The sequence below is a fragment of the Ruditapes philippinarum genome, unplaced genomic scaffold (assembly GCF_026571515.1).
Source record: "Ruditapes philippinarum isolate M1 unplaced genomic scaffold, ASM2657151v2 ctg3044_1_1_1_1, whole genome shotgun sequence".
Lineage (NCBI taxonomy): Eukaryota > Metazoa > Mollusca > Bivalvia > Venerida > Veneridae > Ruditapes > Ruditapes philippinarum.
Window position 1 is genome coordinate 106,488 of NW_026853616.1, and position 24,500 is coordinate 130,987.

The 24,500-nt window shown below is 32.6% G+C and overlaps 1 protein-coding gene across 1 annotated transcript; it reads right to left on the reverse strand.

The window, feature by feature from the left end:
• Window positions 1–1,706: 1,706 nt before the first annotated feature.
• Window positions 1,707–23,411, reverse strand: LOC132737368 (polyamine-transporting ATPase 13A3-like; the record flags this gene model as incomplete). Its single annotated transcript, XM_060724637.1, has 16 exons — window positions 1,707–8,795; window positions 9,178–9,261; window positions 11,973–12,061; window positions 12,481–12,626; window positions 13,456–13,606; window positions 13,999–14,071; window positions 15,037–15,133; window positions 15,483–15,635; window positions 15,993–16,072; window positions 16,532–16,645; window positions 18,126–18,301; window positions 18,460–18,535; window positions 20,953–21,043; window positions 21,716–21,836; window positions 22,630–22,789; window positions 23,298–23,411. Coding segments are annotated over 16 exons (2,226 nt in total), but the record flags the coding sequence as incomplete, so codon positions are not given.
• Window positions 23,412–24,500: the final 1,089 nt, after the last annotated feature.

Sequence of the window (24,500 nt, forward strand, 5' to 3'; positions counted from 1 at the left end):
GTTATTTGGTTTATTGGCGTTACATATGGCGCCATACGACGTGTGAATTTCACTTTTATGCCCTGCAAATATATTATAATAATGGGCTCGGCTACACTGTTTCCTTAATAGGGAATTTATGCTGTGTGCTAGAAGGTATTAATATGTTTGACTTGTTGCATGTCTCAGCATGATCGATTTGAGGTTTATATGGCACACAATCGTTAACAGTTTACATGTACTGTCATTTAAGGTACCCATTTATATTCTGCCATAAAACCTAATCATTTTATATACTGCCATGTTACCTAGCAGTTTATATAATGCCATATAACACGTCGAAAATCTGTTACCTAGCACTTAACAGTATACCTCTAGACAAATAACTACTTTGTATACGCCGTTTAAAAACGGGTCCATTGATAGGAACGCCCCTGATGGGCGGACGGTCTGTAGTCCAATATCGTCCAGAGCATATCTCCTACACACACGGAGGGATTTTAATAATCTACATTAGAAATGTTCACCACAATGAGAAACCGTGTCGCGGGGATGAACCAGGTCTCTAGATTAAAAGTAAAGGTCATACTAAGAGTACTTGTCCGAAGCAAAAGTTACATGCATTGATGGATTTCAATAAAATTTGCACAAATGGTCACCATTGTAAGGCATAGTGTCGGGCGTAAAATTCAGGTCCCTGCAGCCAAGGTCAATGTAACATATAGAGGTCAAAGTTCAGGTAAAAATATTTAGATTTGTATAAGGACCATTTAGTAATCATTTATTTAGGGATTGTAACACAAATGGTCATTATTATTACTAAGGCTGTGAAACTTGTTATTTAGGTCAATATATGCAATGTAAAGGTTACAAAAGAATATGAAGTATACAGAATATCTCCTCGCACCTATATGCACGGAGGGATCCTAATGAAACTTCATAGAAATGTTCAACACTATATGAAGCAATGTCACGTGTATGAACAAGGTCTCTAGGTTAAAGGTTAATGTCAAATTAGAGGTAATTGAAAAATGCTTCTTCGTACACATGTCGTAGCAAAACTTCTACATTCATCAGGGAATTTTAATGTAACTTTTGATTCCTTTCTCGGTTACTATTATTTCTTCTAATGTATCATTTTAGTGATAAGCCTGTCCGTGCTCTCCCTTGTGCCCTGTCCTGGTTTTTATTAGGGTCCTCCTGGGCTCCTTGCCACTGGTTCTTGTTGCTGGGTCGTGTGGGGTTGCGTTCATTGAACGCCGCCCTTCCCTTGTTGATCTGGTTTATTATATTTTTAGCAAAAATATTAACTATTGTGAGGCTAAGTATTGCGCGCATAATCCAGGTCCCTGCTAGCAAAGTCAATGTCACATAGAGAGGTCAAAGGTTAGATAAAAACAGAAGATGTGTGCAGGGACTATTTAGTCATCCTTTATTGTTGGATTGTAACACAAATGATACAGGTGTGACACATGTAATTTAGGTTAATATTTGCATGGTCAATGTCACTAAAGACAATAAAATATCCAGATATTGCCAAGAGCATGTCTCTTATATGCATATCTATAATGCCAACATCTCTGTCAAAAGCTTTTGTGATGGGCATATTTTGCGACAATGTTGCCCTTGTTTTATTTTGGCAATAAATATAGTTGATGACAATAATCATAAATTGGTTGGAAAAATGCTATTGATACTTAACAAGTATTTAATGACACAACAACAAGTAAAATTTAAACAGTTTAATTAAAAAATACAGTCACATATATGATATCAATAACGCATCACTGTCAACTAATAACTCTTATTTTAAAGCTAGTTTAAGTATTATAGAATATATATCAATTTATCAAAGCTTGCAAAGATATTTTACTTTTACTTTCTACAAATTTAATTAAGTTTGATTGTGCTGGACGCTATAAGTATATTGAAACACTCTTGAATCTGTTCATGCAACCAACCAGTATTAAGCAATATATGTAAAGTTTCTTGCTTGCCCCATCAGGGTTTGAAACCACGCGGTTAGCAATCCTTAGATTATTAGTCCGGCACATGAGACACTGGCCACCCCACCACTATTTTGTTCAGTTCTTACAACATCTTAAAAGTTGTGCTCTTTATTTTGCTACTGATGTATTATACTAGAATATTCCTTAAATTTCTTTAGCATTTTCCTAAATAAAAGTTAAAAGTGACATTATGCTCATGTTTTTCTTAAATATTCATTTCAAAAGATTGACTATTATTTTATGGTCATTCACCAAAAATAAATAATATAAATGGTTTGGATAAGTATTAAACGGCCTTAAATATAAAAAGACTGCCCAAATCTTTTTATCATTTGAACGTTACAGATACATAGTGAATGATATTTATAGAATTTTCCACGAGTCACATGGGTTATTGCCCTTTTTTCATAGCAGAATACAAAATTATTAACTGCTATGGCAAAATGTAAAGATTAATTTACTTTTACCTGTACACTCACCATTTATGCTTACATGGACATAATGTCATTTAAATATGTTATTTATAAAATTAACGTGAAAATTATCATTGCATTTAGCGGGAACCAAAAATATTTTTGGTACCAATTGTTATTTTATAGGAAATGTGATAATAACTGTGATGTTTAACGTAAAGACTCTTCATTACTAAATAATCAAAAGTTTATACAAATAAACAGACAAAAGTAATTTAAAACAGAAAATAAATAAGTTTAAAAAGAAATTTACACACAAACAACTCCTGAACAAATTGCATTTAAGCTCTTTTAAAAAATGATGCCACATGCTCTTGATGCAGAAATAGTTGATTTAATGCATAGAATATAATGCTTCGTTAAAATAATAATAATCGGAAAAGGTTCAATAAATAATCTACTGAAAAGTATAGTGCAGTATTTAATGGCAGTATATGTTCTATTATAAAAATTTAAAAGAAAAAAAATCATAATCAGTTTGTATCACAAAAACATGACCATTGAAGAAGGACGAAAGGTTGTTGACAACAAAACTAATTTCATCTAAAGGTATAATTCAAATATCATTGTTTCATCTATATTAATGAACAAATAAATCTATAACTAACATATTAAAACATTACAATGTAATAAGATTACATAAACTCAAAAACTAGTATTGATTAAATTTTCAATTTTTGATTCATTTTAACCCTTATCTCAATAAATATCTTATCTTATCGTTCAATATCTATGTACTGAATATCTATGACTAACTGAATGGCGGACAAAGAAGACCATGATCCACAGAATTTTACTAAATAGTGTGAACTCAGATCTCAGGTATCTGATTGGTCAGAAACCAGAACGGAATGTATATTGACCAATGAAAATCCTGATATTCGAGACAGATTATAAGATGAGTCATTGCAATTAACCTTGGTCTGCACTGATCGCATTCAGGTGCCCCCAGCAAGGTAAGGATCAAAAGCCAAACAAACATAACACAACAGCAAAACAAAAGCAAAACAAGCCTTTAAGACAACTTCTAGACATGAAACTATCACCTCTTTTCTATAGAGCAACAACTTTTAAGTAGAAGAATAATCCAATCAACTGAATCAGAACAATACAAAATTTTCATTCTTCTAAAGGGACTCCACGAAGGTTTATTGACATGTTTGGACTGGAAATAATTTATCAAGGTTTATGTTCCATGTGATGTAGGTCTAGACCAATAACGTGTGTGCCAAATGTCAGATCATTTGTTCTCTTTTTTCCAGAATTTTTACTGCAAATTTTTTTTTACTCAAATCAGGCTAACAACAGCACAAAAATACGATTTTCAATTTATTTCTGTGTATATATCATTATCATATGCCAATTTTCTTTTAGAAATGCCCCAGCTGATCTATGTAAGAAATTAAAATTAAGTGTTTAGGCTTATAGACCTCAGTGGAGTTCCTTTAAGAAAGTTACAACATTTTATGAAGTTCTGAATATATTTGTGACACCAACACTAACCTCAACTCATAACTCGTACAAGCAAGTGAATGGCTATGAAGCAAATAAATCCATTATGTTCATACACCATCAAATACTAAGTATGTTTTGTCATATTTTAAGGTAAAGCAGCATACCTCCAGATTCATGTTAATTTTCATGAAATTTTTTAAAATGTACTGAAATGTAAAATGTTGTCAAGAGAACAAAGTCAGTAATTTACCCATTTCAAACGCACTTAAAATATATGAACATTACCATCCATTACCATAAATAGGCCAGAATTTGCAAAAAGGTACTGAGTGCGTAGGTCACGTACTAGATGTATGGTGATAAATACTGCAAAATCTATTGTGAATATTTAAAGCTTTTTTTACATCTTAGTACATTTTTTCTCAAGGTTGATTTTCTTGAACAATTTTGGGTCATCTGGAGGCACGCAGCTTATGGGTTCTATTTACACAATCATATATTTTTATAAAGGCAACATTCACATACTAAAATATCTATAAGACACTGAACATATACTTTAAATCAAATTGTTAATGAGCTGAATTGACCTCAGAGAGGCTCTTAAAATGCTCTCAGTATGTCATAAGAACTTGTTTAGTGACAGGAGATATTAATAAATTATAAAATCACTGTCAACATCGAAAAATATTATGAATAAAGATAGTATAAACAAACAAGTGGAAAAAAGGTTTTTTTTCATGAAAGATAATTTATTTCAAACACCCTTAAACGTCAGCAAACTAAATAAGACCTTAAACCTTAAGGTGGCACACTTTTTAGTGTAATACTGTATGTAAGCATCTGTTACAAAGCTGTGTCTATGAGATAAGTTCATAAAGGTTTATGATAGACAAAATGTCCTGCAAGTGTACAAAATAAGTCTTCCTGTAGCCAGTCAGATATTTAACTGGTGTGTGTAATTACATACTATAAACATTTAAAATATTCATTCTTGTTGCATTAATTCCGCAAAATAAATTTCATTATCTTAAACCAAATACTGTAACAACAAAATCTAAACACTTACAAAAAGTCTTGCATCGAATCAAATCAATATAATTTTATTGTATAGATTTTTAATAACATTTTTTTCTTCTTTTAAAATCAATGATAAATAATAATAAACAAAACAATAGTACATTATGTAAATCATCATTTTCTACATATCCTTAGCATCTATATAAAATTGTGTAAATGCAAGTAATATTCTTATCATAGGCAGCAATAATTCAAAACCTTTCACACGAAAAGGAAAACAAGGCAAATAAAAAGGAAGGATTTATGAAATTAATGCCAAAATGGTAGATATTTTATGACCAGTATCAAGATTTAACTATACTTTTACCCAATGTTTAATACTACAATTAAAAATCCATTCACCGGTAACTGCTACAAAACCAGAATTTGGAAAATATTACATATATGTATACAAAGAGTATAATTCTATCAAAATGACCAAAAATCCCCACTGTATATAACAGGTCACTTGAAAACAAACATTCTGTATGAAAGTTTTGATTGAAAACACTTAAGTATTGCAAGAGGAGTTACATAATTAATATGTAAGTTTTTTTCATGTGACCGTCACACTACAGCATCAACTTACAACAAGTGCCCAAATATACTTATATATCAAAATGGTTTTATAGAATTGTGTCCATTTACATTAAAACATTCAGAATCAAATAAATTGGTCATTTAACTGCTACACATAATTATTTCCCCCTTAAAAAATCGTCTACCCTCAAAAACGATTTACAATAATCACATAATATTTACATATTATTTTCAACAAATTAAAATAACTCATGCCACATGGTATCAGGACACTAAATATCTAAATGCAGAACTATGGCAGTGACACTACTATATCTAATAGAACACAAAATATATATTAATACCTTTGGAATTTAGCAGGATATTTTTAATATTAATAACACACAAAAAAGAAACAGTTAAAACAAAATTAAAATTAAAAAAAAAAGAACAATTGTTATATAAAACAGACATGTATCCCCATTCCCCCAATTTACCCACCCAAAAGTACATTATACAAATTGGATACAAGGGTAATAAATAAAAAATATCAATATAAAGAAAAATATGTAATTTTATTCCAGATGTTAACTTTCCCCAACAAAAATATTAAATTACTAAATGGGCAAAAATGCGCAAATATGGTACTTTGTAAGATAAAAAAAATATATATTGAAATAAATACCATAAAAAAAAGTATTGTTTAAAACTAATTATTAAGCCTACCTAACCATGTCTATTCATACTTTTTGTTTAACTAAAGGTTTGAAACTGATTGGACAAATAAGGGGCAATAACTCTGTGTAAACAAAGGTGCAATAACTCTTTAATCTATATTAAAATAAATATTACAAAAAAATAATGTCCTGTAAAAATTGCTTAGTATGCCCCCTATAACCTACTTGACCCAAAGGCTTGATACTAGTAAAAGGGGCAATAACTCTTAGTAAACCTAACATGACAAAAAGGGGCAATAACTCTTTAAAAACCAAGACTGAGTATCATTAACCTGATAAATGAGATCAAAACTGATAAAATTTCAAACTCTGAGTAATTTCAATTCCTAAAAAAATGAAAACAAATATATTTTGTTTTTCATTTAGTTAATATAAAATAAAACCTTTTTTACATTATAACATACAGTCATGGTCAAAATGATTTAATACAGATAATAATAATAATAATTATAATAATAATAACATGCGAGGATTTCATTTAATTGTAGTTTGATTAAAACCATTTTCTTTCACTTCCAGCAACCATACAAATTTGTTTTTTCCGTCAAAGTCAACATCATTTGGTTATATCTTACTTTTGACTGCCTTTTCTGGATAATTTACCAGTAATCCACAATTTCTCTATACAAATTCTGGTTAAAACTGTACTGACCCAAAAGCTAATTTGGCCTGTTACCTCAAAAGCTACAGGAAAAACGTTTCCATCTCACATTTGGAAACCTGTATAGGAAGCATTGTTTTTAAGCAAATTTTACAAAATTAAATATTTCAACAAGGCTTTTCAAGACTCATGGGTTATATATTGAAGCATACACAAACAAGCCTTACATAAATGTGTTTTTAGATTTGTGGTTTAAACAGGGAATGTCGCCCTCGAACATATATAAGCAATAGTGCTATAACTCCAGTACATAAAAGAACAGGCAATTGTGCATATTAATATATAAATATGTCATTAATTTGTCAAGCATATCCAATTACACATGAGGCAAACAAGGCAATATATCTTAATATACTACCACAAATAAACAGAAAACAAAACATTAAAGTGGATGGGCCTACAATGTGCACATTTTCCATAAATACTTCAAATATTGTTAAATACAATAGAAACACTATCATTTGAATATTCTTATAAAATATTGCTTAAAAAAGAAAAACGTTGAAAAAGTTCTGTCCAGAACATTTTATTATCTGCAATATAAAAATATGTTATATCAGGTCAGGTATCTCACACTTGCCAACAACTTCCATATATAGTAATTTTTTCATGGGTTTGTTGTTAATGTATGATACTAAATACTATTAAAGTAATTATGATAGACCTTCAATTATAGACCATTTAACTTTAAGTACAATTATATATCCATTATTTGGTAAGCATTTCTATTATACTATACATGTAGGAAAAAGCAACCTATGTTATATACCTAAACATATAGGCTATAATGTTAGTTTTAAGGAATTAGTTTTGTAATTGAGTAATAAAAACAAACTATTTTGCTTTTTATGATGAACATAGTAAACTGCCAAATTTTCATAAAGGAAACTCTGAAAACTTTGAATATATATTATATATTCTACAACCTATCAATGTTTTTACTGATTAATCACTTCACATCAAATCTGTAAAATGGATTAAGCATTGCCAGAAATATTGTTTAAAAAAAACAAAAAAAAAACACAAAAACCTGTGAATAACCAAAATATCATATTCAATAGTAGATGACATAACTATAATATTTGTAAATTTAATAAAAAAAACATACATTGTTACATATTGGATATTTATTCTGGAAAGCTCAAATATTGAAAGACATATGGGGTGGCAAATGGGGTGTTTATGATATGAAGTAGATTTTGTGACAGACTTATTGTGATAGAATACTTCAAAATTTGATCACTTATGTGATACATAACTAAAACAAAATTAAAAATAAAACAATACTTCAGCATTGATGTGTGCTTGTTTACATGATCTATATGGTTAAATAAAAGAACATCATGTGATAATACATTAAATAATCATAGAAATAATTTTTTGTAGAACAATCATCTTACAAACATTATCTGGTTGCTTCAAAAAATTGAGACCCTTCTTTGCTTCCAGTCCACTCCATAGTGTCACCCATATCTCCATTGTCATTCGAATTGTTTTCCAACTCGGCACTTTCTGAAATGGTACCGGATGTGTATTTTCTTCCCTCGGGAATATCCGATGCTGAACTTTTTGACATGCTGGCAACAGAACTGGTAGATATATAGGGGTTTTCACTTGTCGAAGTCCTTGGTGTAATCCCTACTGATTGTGTCGAGCAATATGCTGAGCTATTATTAGAATCTGTATTTCCGGGTAACATTTTATCCGTCTCTTGCGCGTACATATCTGTGAAACTGATATCTTCTCTATATATGGCCGTGATTGGGTCGCCTCCGACAGGTGGCCAGCCAGGTGTTGATACGATCTCTTCCTCTATTGCACTGTACTCAAACTTTAGTGATGGGAACCATCGTTCCTTAAATCGTTTGAATTTCTCTCTGATTACAGCATGATCAAGCAGGAATGTCTGAAACCAACAAAAATTATCATGTTATCATATTTCATCACTAACCTTAATATATAATATGATAACTTACTTTAACATGGTTTATTTTCAGGGGTGGGTAGAGGTAGGGGTTGGGGTGGGGAGGGACCTTTTATCACACAAACATTGTTAAATGTGTCCTTTCTGGGATAGTTGTTTGGTCTTAGAAAAGAACTTCCAGATTGCACCCTTATACATCATTACTATGAACAATGTCATACTTAGGTAAGAGTAAGCAAGCAAGTAGAAACATTTACTTTGTGTTATCTTGCTTCCTTGCACGAATCAAATATGGTCTGAAAAAGTAACAAGATAATAATTTTGACATGACCGACAATTTTTTATATTTAAACTTTATATTTACCTCAAGTATGATAGACAGAGAGCAGTTGATGATGGCTACACCAAAGAACACCAGTCTGTATGTGACACTGGGTGGAGGCTCAAGCTAAAAAGATATAAAATATACATACATTCTCCCAGTGACACAACTTTCCTGTCAACACATGATTACTTCTCTTCAGTTGAGAAAAAAAATCCAAACCAGATAAAGAGAGTAAATCAACTGGTTTAACTAGAACTGCCACTATCATGGCGTGAATACCCCCGCATACCACTTTGTCAGAATCAACAGTGGACATTTAGAGCTCAAGGACAACCTCCCTGCAAAATCTGAGGTTACTAAGCCTGTGCATTGCTAAGTTATGTATTCTACATGCTTCAAATGTGAAAATGTCAAAATCAATACATTGCGGACAGGACATTCTTTAGCAATTGAGAAGAAAAACTTTATTTGTCAAGGTCCCTATGACCTTGACCTTTGACCCAGTGACCTCAAAATCAATAGGGATCACCTTATAGTCATGATCAACATCCATGCCAAATATGAAGACTGTGGGTCAAAGGAATCTTAAGTTAATGGGTGGACAAACTTTTTGAAGTCAAAGTCCTTATGACCTTGACCTTTGATCCAGTGACCTCAAAATCAAAAGGGGTCATCTACAAATCATGATCAACATCCATGCCAAATATGAAGACTGTGGGTCAAAGGAATCTAAAGTGATTGGGCAGACAAACTTTTTGAAGTCAAAGTCCCTGTGACCTTGACCTTTGACCAGGTGACCTCAAAAACAATAGGGGTCATCTACTAACCATGACTAACCTCCATGCCAAATATGAAGACTGTGGGTCAAAGGAATCTTAAGTTATAGGGCGGACAAGCTTTCTGAAGTCAAGGCCCCTGTGACCTTGACCTTTGACCTGGTGACCTCAAAGTCAAAAGGGGTCATCTACTAATCATGAGTAACCTCCATGCCAAATATGAAGACTGTGGGTCAAAGAAATCTTAAGTTATTGGGCGGACAAGCTTTTTGAAGTCAAGGCCCCTGTGACCTTGACCTTTGACCTAAAAATCAATAGGGGTCATCTACTAATCATGACTAGCCTCCATGCCAAATATGAAGACTGTGGGTCAAAGGAATCAAAAGTTATAGGGCGGACAAGCTTTCTGAAGTCAAGGCCCCTGTGACCTTGACCTTTGACCTGGTGACCTCAAAGTCAATAGGGGTCATCTACTAATCATGACTAAGCTCCATGCCAAATATGAAGACTGTGGGTCAAAGAAATTATAAGTTATTGGGCGGACAAGCTTTTTGAAGTCAAGGCCCCTGTGACCTTGACCTTTGACCTGGTGACCTCAAAATCAATAGGGGTCATCTACTTATCATGACTAGCCTCCATGCCAAATATGAAGACTGTGGGTTAAAGGAATCCTAAGTTATTGGGCCGACAAGCTTTTTGAAGTCAAGGCCCCTGTGACCTTGACCTTTGACCTGGTGACCTCAAAATCAATAGGGGTCATCAACTAATCATGACTAACCTCCATGCCAAATATGACGACTCTAGGTCAAAGGAATCTTAAGTTATTGGGCGGACAAGCTTTTTGAAGTCAAGGCCCCTGTGACCTTGACCTTTGACCTAGTGACCTCAAAATCAATAGGTGTCATCTACTAATCATGACTAACCTCCATGCCAAATATGAAGACTAAGGGTCAAAGGAATCTTAAGTTATTGGGCGGACAAGAAAAAACCGACGGACGGACGGCCGGACAGACGGACAAGCTGATTCCAGTATACCCCCCTTACAACTTTGTTGTGCGGGGGTATAATTATACAGTTAGCATGACCAAATTACAAAGATATAACCAACAAAGTATGGTAAAAATTATATACACAACAATGATATATGAAATCTATTTGCTAACATTTTCTTATAAAGAGTTAATCCCCTTCCCTCACCCTGCACCCTTTCCAAATGTCCTCTTGATATTTAAATACACACAGCAAGTTTCTACATTTATATCCATTTAGATAGAGAGTGGAAAGTGGTCAATAAACATACTTAATTTTTTTGTATTGAATACTTTAATGATCACAATTATACCTACAGGATATCACAATTATACCTACAGGATATTCAAGCTTATTTTATAAATATAGGATAAACATTTTCATCGAGTGGTATGAAAATCATCATATTTCACTAACAGCTTCCGCCACTCATGAAATCTTTATTTTCCTATTACAAGATGAAAATGTATCAGTATGTATAGAAAAACTTATATTTTCTGTTTATTATATACTTTTTTCACCTTGCAGTGTGGAAACATCCCCTTTAATTTTGTGAATATCTGAATTTAGAAGAAAGTTGCCTGGCAAGATACAAGTAAAAATATGGAAAATATGTTTCACTGCAGTGAAAAAAAGATTTTTACAGTGAAAACACAGAAAACAAAAAATATGCATTTTATTTCATCAATATTTCTCAATATTATAAAATGATCTCATAACTTGATTGTATCTAAACGTTACAACTTGTTTGAACATACTCCTGGAACTTACAAGGTCCAAGGTTATAAAGATATTTTCAAACAATGTGCACTGACAAATGAAAAATCCCGAGATCCAAGACAAATCTTATAAAATGATTTCATAACCTCAAAGCCTTCTGTATTATAATGAATCATTCTTATGACTCTAGCAGGTTTAAATTCATAGTGCCTGGATTTTTTAAAAAGGGAGACATTCACAAAGCCAGTTCTCCCCTTATGACCTATAAAAAGTGTAACAAATATTTTAACAAAAACTTTACGCTTTTACCTCAAAGAATTCCACCATCCAGTCCAAAGGATACACAGTTAGCCAAAAACTAAAGGCAAAGCACAGCACAATGTTGAGCAAAAACAAATCTGAAATATAAAATAGATCCTTTTTTTTTATATACAATAAAGTCAATGTTACATAATGTACTTAAAATGATATTGTACTAACAATTAATAAACCAAAATATTGAGGGTACTTACACTTCTAGTGTACCTACAATTATAGTGTATTAACAAGTATAGTGTACTTATATTATTTAATGAATAAATACATAGAGTGTACTTACAATAACAGTGCATTGACAATCAGAGTGTACTAACAATCAGTGAGATAAGTCATAAGAGTGGTCTTACTATTACACTGTACTTTCAATTAGAGTGCACATACAAGTGAATGTACTTACACATAGAGTGAACTTACAATTAGAGTGTACTTTCAAGTAGTGTGTAATTTCAAGTAGAGTGTAATTACAATTAAATTGTACTTTCAACTAGAGTGTACTTACAATTAGAGAACATATTTTTCCTATAGGGAGCACCCTTGGAGAAGGCTATGGCAAGACTGATGTACTGAAACACAGATACAGAGAAAACTGCCACGTTCTCATAACTGGCATAATCATACTCCTCCTCATGAACATGTGCTTGAAACCTGTATAGTGAGATTAAGAAATAGTTAATTTAGCTATATTTTAGTTTGTCTGACATGTCTGATGCCACAGAAACACTGAAGGTCGTATGCTCACATATGCATTCTTAAGGACACAAGTTTGGTAAGTGGGCATCTCAGAAGAACTACAGAAAGAAAAAGTTTTATTTAGGTCTTATTTTGTGTAAGTCATGTGGAGTATGGCTTCAGATCCTTACATATGCATTCTTTCAGACATAATTGGACATCTGAGTAGGACTAAAGACTTCCAGTCAGCTACATGGATAGCAATTCTACACAAAAAATATAATGTTCCTGTTGGGATTTGAACCTGTAGTTGTGAGGCAGCAGTGATTTGATGTCAGTGACCTCAATCACAGTATTCAATATTATTTTGAAACGATCTCATTGCTGGCTAAACCATCATCATCTCCCTTATGTTAGTGATTTGAACTATATTATGTAAATTAATCATTCAGTTTTGTCAAATTAATTGTATGAATATTTGATAGCTATCATTTCCTTGTTTTTTTTTTTCACCAATTTGAACATGTATTTTGGGTCATATAACAGTAGTCTATTCACTTCACCAGCTTTCCCTTTAAAACTAACCAGTAATTACCATTTTATCTGCAAGTGACATACTAATAATCTTACATGATTTGTCAAATCCTCTGTGAGAGATGAATGACCACAAGATTCAATGTCCGCAATCAAGCATCACAGACAAATAACTCATTGCCCTTGCGTCAAACCGGTATACCCTAGATTACTAATTCCGTGCTCTCCATACTGAGGTAAGCAGGTAGACACATATATATTAAGATCTTACCATGGTTGTTGCTGGACATTAAGGAAACAGAAAACTTGAGCTGCTATCTGTATCAGTGTCTGTAGTATTAATGACATGATAGGAGCTGGACTTGTCAGTCGTAACTGTGGCGGTTCCTTCACAAGCTTCGGATAAGCTTCTGTTCTTCCGTCTAAAATATTAACATAACATACAATGATCATACTACAGCTTTAATTGAAGTTTGTGCAATTGCGATAGTATTCAAAGAGTTAAAAGAAAATCTACATTAGTTGAATTAATATATTAAACATTTGTTATTTAAGTGATCCATGAAAACGAATACTTACTCTAACAAAGGGGACAGATCCCAAATAATAGTGTATGGTTTAAACTTGACACAGATGCCGTTACACTCATCTGTTTAGTTTAGTCTACAGACCTACTGCCTGACAGCAGGATGGACAGAGTCATGGACAAATCTATATGCATCCCACCCCCTAAATAGTGGGGGCATAAAAAGGTACCAAGATAAAAACATATAATTGGTTCATTCCTTTGTTATGACAGGCCTACAATACTTACATGTTACACTCAGGGTTGTTAGAAGTACCAGGTCAATATACAGGAACTCAAAGTCTGTCAAGTTTGACTGTACCTGAAACACAAATAAGGAATGATTGAGTACTAGCAAAAAAGTAGAGTCTCTCGTATAGTAATTGCTTATCAAAATTTGTTTCTTCTTATTATTCTTAAGTCATTCAGATACTGCTCGACTTACGGGAATTTTTGATAAACATACAGTTTTCATAATTATATAACACTTAACATGTTCAAAACTAGAGATCAGCCATTGTTATGATTTGTATTTGCCAACAGTAAAGAGTCCAGTCACCCTATACCCTTTGTTGCTAATATTTTCTTGTGGCTACCCAATTTTATCATTTTCATATTAAAGCCTTCAAACTTAAAATGTGCAATTCCAAATTCAAAGCAAGATAAAACACAAAGACCATAGCATAAAATTGATATGATAAGGTTTAATCAAGTATTTTTGCATTACTGTTATATTTCATTCATATCAAAATTAAGCAGTATTCAATTTCTGTTCAACCCTCATAACATGCATCTCTTTATTCATTCTTCTTGACAACCTTAAATTTCCATTTAAATACTGAAATTGAAACAAGAATTGGCAAGCAAATTCAATGATTTAAAGGCACATTATGCATCAAAATCCATTTTTATTAAATTCTTTAATAATATCAACCATGTGTTTAATAATGCTTTGATAATGGATTTAGAGCATGTTAGATGTTTAACAGCTGAAGAAAGTAGCACTAAAAAATGCAGAAACGTGTCATATAGTTAGCAAAATATAAACAAAGTAGTATTTTGACTTTCATAAAAAATACTAATTTACTATAATTATACCAATCCCCAACAAAGCAAATGAAGCAAAGATAGTTAATCTATATGGCAAATGAGTATTTTTTGAAAATTGTGACAAGATACCAAAAATTTAAAGTTTTTGTGAAATAAAATGAAAGCATTTCTGAGGCATAATGGGCCTTTAATAAAGTATATGTATCTGACGTATAGTCACTGTTATGAACACCTTACCTTGTATAGAATAAGCACAGAGACAAACTGTGTGAGACTGTAGCATGCCATATATTTAAATATACCAAATGATGTCACAAGAGCTGCTCTACCCTCTCTGTGCAAATTAACAAATATAACTGGGTTAGTTAAAGCTTATGATCCAGAATTTTCCTATTGGTAGACCTTCACCACAAATATAGAACAGAGCCAGCCTGCATTTCCATCTAACCTGACTACACGGTTAACTATAAGGTAGTCACAGAAGAATTTTTATCTTGAAATTTCATATATTGATTGATACCAGATATTTTGAAAATTCATGAAATACAGGACACAAAATAAATTTAGTCAAAACTATAAATGAGTCAAGCACATAATTACTGAATATATTTCTTTTCAATAAAAACAATTTATTTCATTCTGTAAATCTATGTAAGTTTAATATTTTTAATTCATACACATACCTTATAACAGTTGGAACACATTCAATATTGGGATTTTTCGATGTGAAAGGGGAGGCAACTGAGGCTTCAGCTTCCGATAGTGATATCCCTGTATGGGCCATCTTAAGAGCACCACAATCGTTAGCCCCATCTCCGCACATTGCCACAAAATACCTGAAACATTATAGTTCATTAATAGTTTACTTCTGTTTAACATTTGCCAACATAAACAGTTGTCTACATCTTTTTGGTTGGGTTTTAATCATACTGTTGCTGGTAAGGCGACTGACTCTCCAGCTTAAGTGCTGGAGGAAGATCTTTTGTGCCTCTCTTTTCATTTCTTAAGGCATGATTGGGCATTAACGTAGACCCAACGACCTTCTATAAGTTGACTGGATATGTCTTTAGTTAGCAGACTTTATTCGAGAAATAATTATGTTTAGCGAAGGGGCGAGGATTCATATTAAAGTTATTTATGACATAAAAGCAGACAAGTATGTACAGTATATGATATAGTATAAGGAGACATACCCGAGACTTTGTAAAGCTTCTACAAGTTGTGCCTTCTGTTCTGGTGACATCCGTGCAAAAACTACCCCTCTTACTAGGATCTATAAATATAATGTATTTATTTATATAGTAATGATTGTTCCATATTTCACTATATTGTAACTACACTGTAAGTCATTAAACCAACATGTAACTTTTTAATATACAGAAAAAAATGCAATAATTTTGATCCATATCTGAATTTATAAAAGGCTTAAAAATTTTTTTTTTTTCTTTTTATATTTATTTTTCGTCCTTGATTTTTGTTTGATTCTTTCTTCAAAGCATTGACACTAACTACAATCATATCAAATGTCCATTTTAACTTAACAAAGATCTGTTTCAACTTCTTAACCAGAAATTTGTTGATTTTATCTTCAGCCATATTACAACAAGGTTTTAAACCCATATGTCACAACAAGTCTAATTTTACACTAAAAACAGACTGAATTTATTCATGCCCATATTGGTAAATGCTAAATTATTAAAGTTAAATTGTCAAATATTGAAGAAACTAATACCTTTTGTAGTTGTTCTGGGAAATGAAGCCTGATAATCTCCCAAGATTTACCTGACATGGCAAACTTTATATTAGAGTTATCTCCCTCTATCTGTATTCCAGTAGCTTCATTTTCCTAAAATGTACAAAGAGTGAACTTTTACTTGTGTAACATATTAATGAACTGATCGGATTGTTTAGCTTTACATCAATCATATTTCAATTACACGTCCGCAGTTTATTATATAACAAGCATTTCTTGATTCCTGCAATATTTCCAATATAGTTTTACGCCAATTTCATTGAAAGTACAGTTGACTCTCAATTAGTCAAAATCGCTTTACTCAAAATTCCGAGTTAGTCGAAGAATTTCTAAAGTCCCGTCAAATAACCTTCTTTATCTTTGTATTTTAACTCCGCTTAGGTCAAATTTGGACTTAGCGAGACTCCTGTTTACTCGAAAATAAAATTTGGTCCCGTCAATTAAAGTCCAACATTTTTTCATCTCAATTAGTCGAAGTGTTAAAACAGCCGACTGATCAAAGGTCGACGACATCAAGGTGAGATGTTGTCACTCGTGATTCACACTTTTCATGGTAATTTGTATTGTTGGTCATCAGGTATTATTAACACGTCGTAAAAGTGGCTTAAATCGGTTTCAGGACTTAATTGGTTTCAACGGTTAGATAACTAAATTAAGATTTAATTACATTTCTTTGAGAAAGTTGACTCGTGCCAGTCTGACAGGTGTTAGTCAAAGAACAGTCTAGGTATTGATGTGACTTATTGATGTAAATGACATTTGTATAATTAATGTTCCGTCATTACATTAATATGTACTTCCGGTTCACGATAGTTGCTACTTTCGATTTCGTCAGATGATCAATTCACTTCAAATATTAGATAAATTGTTGTTAAAATAAAGGTGTTATTGTGCTTTTATTATCATCATGAATTGTCATGAGTGCTTATTAAAAACATATGCTTTACTGATGAATACTGACATACTTGCATTTATGTCATTGCTACTAATGTTTGTGTTTATGTTTCAATATTGATATACATGTATTAAATTTTGAATGATATATATTTGTTCATTTATAATTTGTAGTTGTAAGTGATTTACCATCATTTCAACGGTATAATATTGCAGCATTGCCGCTATCAACAATAACACACCTACTTCTTTGCAAATTCAATCAGGCACATGTATATACATGTACGAATGTCAACGTAATGGCAGCGGATCCATGTTACTCGAATTCCATTTCTCTCGAAGTAAAATGCCCATTCCTTGGATTTCGATTACCGAGAGCCCCAATTTGTATATTGATCCCAAGTGGGGCCCTTGACTTTTGATTTTTCAAGTGAAAACTTTTAATGCCCTTTTAAATTGGGAAAAAATTTAAAATTTTAAACAGTAAAAATAAATTCATACATTTAGAAAATATACTCTGGACAAATCATGAAGGTGCTTGACAACCACTTTCCCATATAAACCCCATTAACAAGACTATATAGACACCCTGTTTAATTATCTCATTGGCAAAGAGTACTGTGAGTGGGACTGAGATACCTGTCTTGTGGGCAAGGAAACAATTAATTCAATTACTTACATCGTTAAACAAATTTTCTTTAGCAATTTTAGCATTATCATCTTCTAGGACAAACCACATCTGAGGTAAACTCGAGTCTTTAGTTGACACATGAGCCTCTACATGAACTATCTTGTCTGTTAACCCAACCATTTTACAATCATGTGCCACACTGATGGCTGTCAACATATTGTCACCTGTTGTAATAAGAATTAAAGTAGTAAAATATCTAAATGTTAACAGAAATATACAAGGGAAGTAATTGTTAAGAACAAGTATGACTTCTTCCAGTTATCTAAACTAGCTACTGCCAGCAATTAAGTGATGAACTTCAATAAATTTAAGTCAAACTTACTTTTAAAGAGTGACTGTCCTAGTTCAAGTAAACATGCTTGCAAGGTACAGTTTATACAATATGTCCAATATGGAAACTGTACACCAGATATAATAGTAAATGCTATGCAGTTTAAATGGTTGATTTTGTCTTTTTTTTTTTGCAGAAATATAGTTGGATGCATGCATCTTGAGCCGTGTAGTCCTATATGTATAGTGTTTTGAGTTGAGATTTATAATCATTACACGCATTATGCTTCCATTATAAACTTGCATATAAGGAACCAGTCTATTTTTCTGTTCTGACTTTATAGCTTCTCTTCACAACAGAGTGATCAATGTGGTGCACTTAATACAACAAGAGGGCCATGATGGCCCTGAGATCGCTCACCTGTATATATAGGCCCCCCCCCCCCCCCACAACGTTGCAGGGCCAATTTTAACCCAAAAGCTTTTATTTGCACAAACTTGGTAGACACCCATAAGAAGATGTTTCATGCTAAACATCTAAGCTCTAGCTCATTGGGCTTTTTCAAAGAAGATTTTTTTAAAGTTTTTACTATACACATATAGTTAAAAACAATGACACCCCTGGGGCGGGCCAATTTTGACCCCAGGGCTTTTTATTTGAACAAACTTGGTAGACCCCCAATTAGAACATGTTTCATGCTAAATATCTTAGCAAATAGCTCTTTGAGTTTTTTAAAAGAATATTTTTTTTAAGTTTTTACTATATGCATATAGGGAAAAATCAAATGACCCCCCGGGGGCGGGGCCAATTTTGACCCCAGGGCTTTTATTTGAACAAACTTGATAGACACCCATTAGAAACATGTTTTTCATGCTAAATATCTTAGCTCTAGCTCTTTGGATTTTTTTAAAAGAAGACTTTTTTAAGTTTTTACTATATGCATATAGGAAAAATCAATGACCCCCTGGGGCGGGGCCAATTTTGACCCCAGGGCTTTTATTTGAACAAACTTGGTAGAGACACTTATTAGAACATGTTTCATGCTAAATATCTTTGCTCTAACTCTTTGGGTTCTTTAAAAAGAAGACTTTTTAAGTTTTTTACTATATGCATATAGGGAAAATCAATGGCCCCCTGGGGCGGGCCAATTTTGACCCCAGGGCTTTTATTTGAAACAAACTTGGTAGACACCTATTTGAACATGTTTGATGCTCAATATCTTAGCAATAGCTCTTTGAGTTCTTTAAAAGAAGATTTTTTAAGTTTTTACTATATGCATATAGGGAAAAAATCAATGACCCCCCGGGGCGGGGCCAATTTTGACCCCAGGCTAGTTTTTTATTTGAACAAACTTTGATAAATAGACACCCATTAGAACATGTTTTCATGCTAAATATCTTAGCTCTAGCTCTTTGGGTTCTTTAAAAGAAGATTTTTTTAGTTTTTACTATATGCATATAGGGAAAATCAATGACCCCCCTGGGGCGGGCCAATTTTGACCCCAGGGCTTTTATTTGAACAAACTTGGTAGACACTCACTAGAAGATGTTTCATGCCAAATATCTAAGCTCTAGCTCTTATTGTTTTTTAAAAGAAGATATTTAAAGTTTTTTCTTTCGGTTGCCATGGCAACCAGAGTTCTGCATGGAATTAAATTCTTTGAACAATTTTTAAAGGTGACCACCAAAGGAACATTCCTGTGAAGTTTGGATGAAATTGGCTTAGTGGTTTATGAGGAGATGTCATTTAAAGTAAAAGTTTACGGACGGACGACGGACGGACGGACGGCCGGACGCCGGACAAAAAGCGATCACAAAAGCTCACCCTGTCACTTTGTGACAGGTGAGCTAAAAATGTTTCCAAAGTTGTAACTGCAAAAGTTTTTTTCCCTGTGTAGATAAAATGGAAAAACCCACATTTGTAGAGTTCTGGGGTTATCTCTATTATCAGGAGAGATGGGGTAAAATTTTGAAAAACCATAATTTGGTTCTTGATTTTTGGGCAAAAAAGGATTAAAATTTTTGAATTTAAATAATGGGGTTTTGTTCGGGGCTTAAGTTTTATCTCCATATAACAACCCAAAAAGAAAACCCTTAAAAGTTTCAACTTTTTCCTAAAATTTTTCTCCCTTTTGGAAAAAATTGTTAATGGGAAAAATGTTTTTTGGAAAATTAAAAAAAGGGGTGTGGAAACAAATTTTTCCCCTTTTGGTTTGGCTTTCCTTTTCTTTTTTATTTTTTGGAATTGGGTTTTAAGAAACACTGAAGCGGGGAAAAAAATTTGTATGGCAATCTTTTCCCTTTGCCTTTAAAACTACTGTTTTCCCATTTTTTTTTCAATACACACCAACACTTTTATTGATCAAAAAAGGGGGCGACTTTCTAGCTTTCCTTGCTGAGGAAAACATCAGGTATCCTTCAGTTCACTTACTTCATGCATAGGATTAGAACCCAAGAACATTCCATAAGCTACCTGGATAGCTTTTTAACATGGAAAAATTCAAAGTCTCTCTTAATTTATATAATTTGTTACCTATAAACAAACCAAATTCTCCCACTCTCTACTCCAGTCCTCTCCCATTTCAGAGAAACAAAATATTAAGGAAATTAAACAAGGAATTATGAACTCCATAAGACTGTTAGAAAATACAAATACATAGCCATTTAATATGTTAACATTTATAAATGGCTCTTGGAGATGCTTCCCTACAAAAATCATTTAAAGCAGCATGCCTCCAGATTCATGCTTATTTACACGAAATTTTAAAATACATCTTAAATTAAAATATTGTGAAGTGAACAAATAAAGTACTTTACGCTAGGATTGCAAATAGCACTAACATTTCACATATATTGCCAAAAAAAATGGTCAAAATATACAATAACAGTCCTTACTGTGGTAATCACAACACAGTAAAAATGTGGTGAAAAATACTCCAAATACAGTCATTAATCACACATAACATGTAAATTATTACTTATGTTACTTGAATCTTCTTTCTTAAAATCTTTGAACATTTTTCTCAAGCTGACTTTCTTGAAATATTTTGGCTTTTCTGGAGACATGCAGTTTTTAAACCGACCTAAACTTCAAAATGGTAAAAGGTTTAGAATGCAACCATATTACCATTGACAATCATATGACACAAGACTTATATTATTCACTATCTGTCCTCTGCTATGCTGTCAAAAAGGGGGGGGGGGGGGGTAGGGTTTAACACATATTGTAAATATGAATATAAATGTCAACTCCTGTTGAAACTTAAAACTGTATTGATTTTTATCATAATAGTTTCAAATAATAGTACCTTTGAACTCTTTGAACTTTGACATAGTTGTATTTACTGGGAAGTTCCTTCCAGGCAAGGGCAATAACTCTGTAACCATGTTGCGTGTATGATTTTAGCACTTCATGAAAATCACTTGGAACTGAAAAAAGTACAGGTAGTATATACATGTATGTCGATATAAAAACAGAAAGTGTATTTCTTTATGGTAAACTTTAATTCACATCTATTCCTATGGTTACAGTGACATTCCTCCATTTATAACAATTATTACCACCACTTCCCATGACACTTGAGAGTGCTAATAGCCAGGGAAAAAGGCCAACTTTTAACCTCCTATCTGTCCCCAGCATGGTATAGTCTCTGCAGTACTCATATTTAACTATCAAAGTCTGTATAGTATTTAGAGAAAGTGAATCTACCTCTTCATGTATGACTTAGAAATGTCACAAATGTATTAAAATGTTAAAAAGAATAATTTGTATTTTAGCTGATAAAAAAGCAGCTTCTAGTACTTCTTTTATCTTTGTCTTTATATGACATATAAGGAATCAAATCTATGACCTATTACAAATTATTTTGGATTTTTTTTTCTTGTTGTTTTAATCCTGATTTTTCCGCATTTTTGGTTTTATCTTGGTTGTTGATCCTGGACAACTAACAGTGACTGAACTGTGCTCAAGTAAATTCAATGTGACTTACTGCCGTGATCTGGAATGAAATCTACCAACACCACCACTGGACAACTTACCAGTAATTACAAATTTCTCTGCAAGTGACTGACTACATATATCATTTCTTATATAGCAGTCAGAGATAAATGACTATAACGCTCATTTTGCCTCACCTGAGGCAAGAATCCAGTCACAAATGAATTACTATGGGGCTGACAGAAATACAGGGTAGCATCACAGGGACTCCAAGAGCTATATTACCTGTATCAGGCTGACACAATGATGTGATCATCTCTGGTGAACCTTTAGAGAACATCTCAAACTGTGTTCCACCAATCCTCCGCACTATCATCGACATTCTCTGTAGACTAGAGGAAAATGTAAACTGTCGTACAATACCAAGCTGTACACCTGGCTTCTCCTACAATAGATACAAAATTGTTTAATATGAAGCTATAAAAAGAAAAATGGCAATTCTATCAGTTTTTAATAACTTGCTGTAAATGCAGAGATTATTTACAACCACTACATGTACAACTAGTACATTACACAATAGCCTTTTAACTACCATTTTATTTTTGTGTGATTGAAAGTTTGTCTAGTTTTTTTTTACATTATGTCAAAATATATTTGGTCAGACCTGGGCAAAATGTCCATCAAACTGATTTTCCTGGATTACTAACCAGTTATCACCAATTTCTCTGACAACTAATCCCATGAGATTTTTGAATCAGTGGTGTATGACAAATGACTTAGTGTTCCACATAAATTGTCCTGACAAATGTCACCTCATCTGACAATTGAACAAACCACCTCTGAGTAACACATCCAAAAACTATAAAATGCTTAAAAATCAATGACGTCAGAGTTCCCTTTAATCAATCAATGACAGTTTACACAATCTAAATTGTCATATGCACAGTGCTTACAATATTACTTAGTTCCTCTGCAGTCATTGTGTGCTCTATGGAGGAACGTGGGTAAACAATGGTTGGTACGAGCATATCAAACTTGCTGTTATCTTCTCCCGTCTCTTCAAGAACCTGTAATACAAATAAAATACCAATCTCTGTATAACATGATGGGGGAAAAAATGATAAATCCTGACAACCTTTAAGAGAGCACTGGTAGATCTGCAATGTTACAATATTTAATTAGCTTACTTGAAACACTATACCTCTTCCAATGGAATATTAACCATAAAATTGAGCATATCTTACCTTAATCATACAAACTACCTTTACCTTGCTAAACAAACTTACCCATTCTGATCAATCTGGAGTCGACTATATTACTATTATTATTAAATCATTCATTATATTTAGGGTAATATCCAAAATTAAAGTACAGACTGGATAAAAAACAGTGCAGAAAATGCTCAGTGGGCACAACTGGCAGATTGTGGTCTGCACTGGTTTTATTGGTAGAATCTGTTGCTGCAAGCAGGCTAAGAGTTCAGATCAACTAATGTGCATATTAAATTAAATTTATGAGATAGATATATTCTTATTATCCATGGTAGAAAGTAAATAGAGGATATTTGTTTGTTTTGCATGTAAGATTGAAATATAATTTCACTGAGTGAACACCAGATGCAATATTTTCACGAGTGGCGTAGCCACGAGTAAAAATATAATAGCTGGTGTTCACGAATGAAATATATTTCAATCTTATATGTAAAATAAATAAATTTTCTTTTTATTTCATGCTTTTTAAATGATTTTAAGTACTTTTTTACTGATTTTGCTGCGTAACGTCACGCATTCTCCTTTTTGACGTCATCACATCATGACGTCACATAATCAATTTTGAAATATAGGTCTGTTAAATTTCTCTAATTTTGTTACATTTTTAACATGATGTATGATTACATCGACTTTCTTTTCCTAAAGAAGCAAACATTTACGTATGACGGCATTTATTTCCGCCTGTTATTCCATTTAGTTATGATTTTCTTTTCATCCGCATTCAGATATAGTCCGACTACAGTGAAAATTATATTTTATAAATTTCACTAGTGGTTTATCAGAATATAATCATCTGATATATTACAATAAAACACTGGAAAGCATGAAATAAAGATATTTAAAAATTTCTGAAAAATCAAAGTATTTTAGCCATTTTTGTTATAT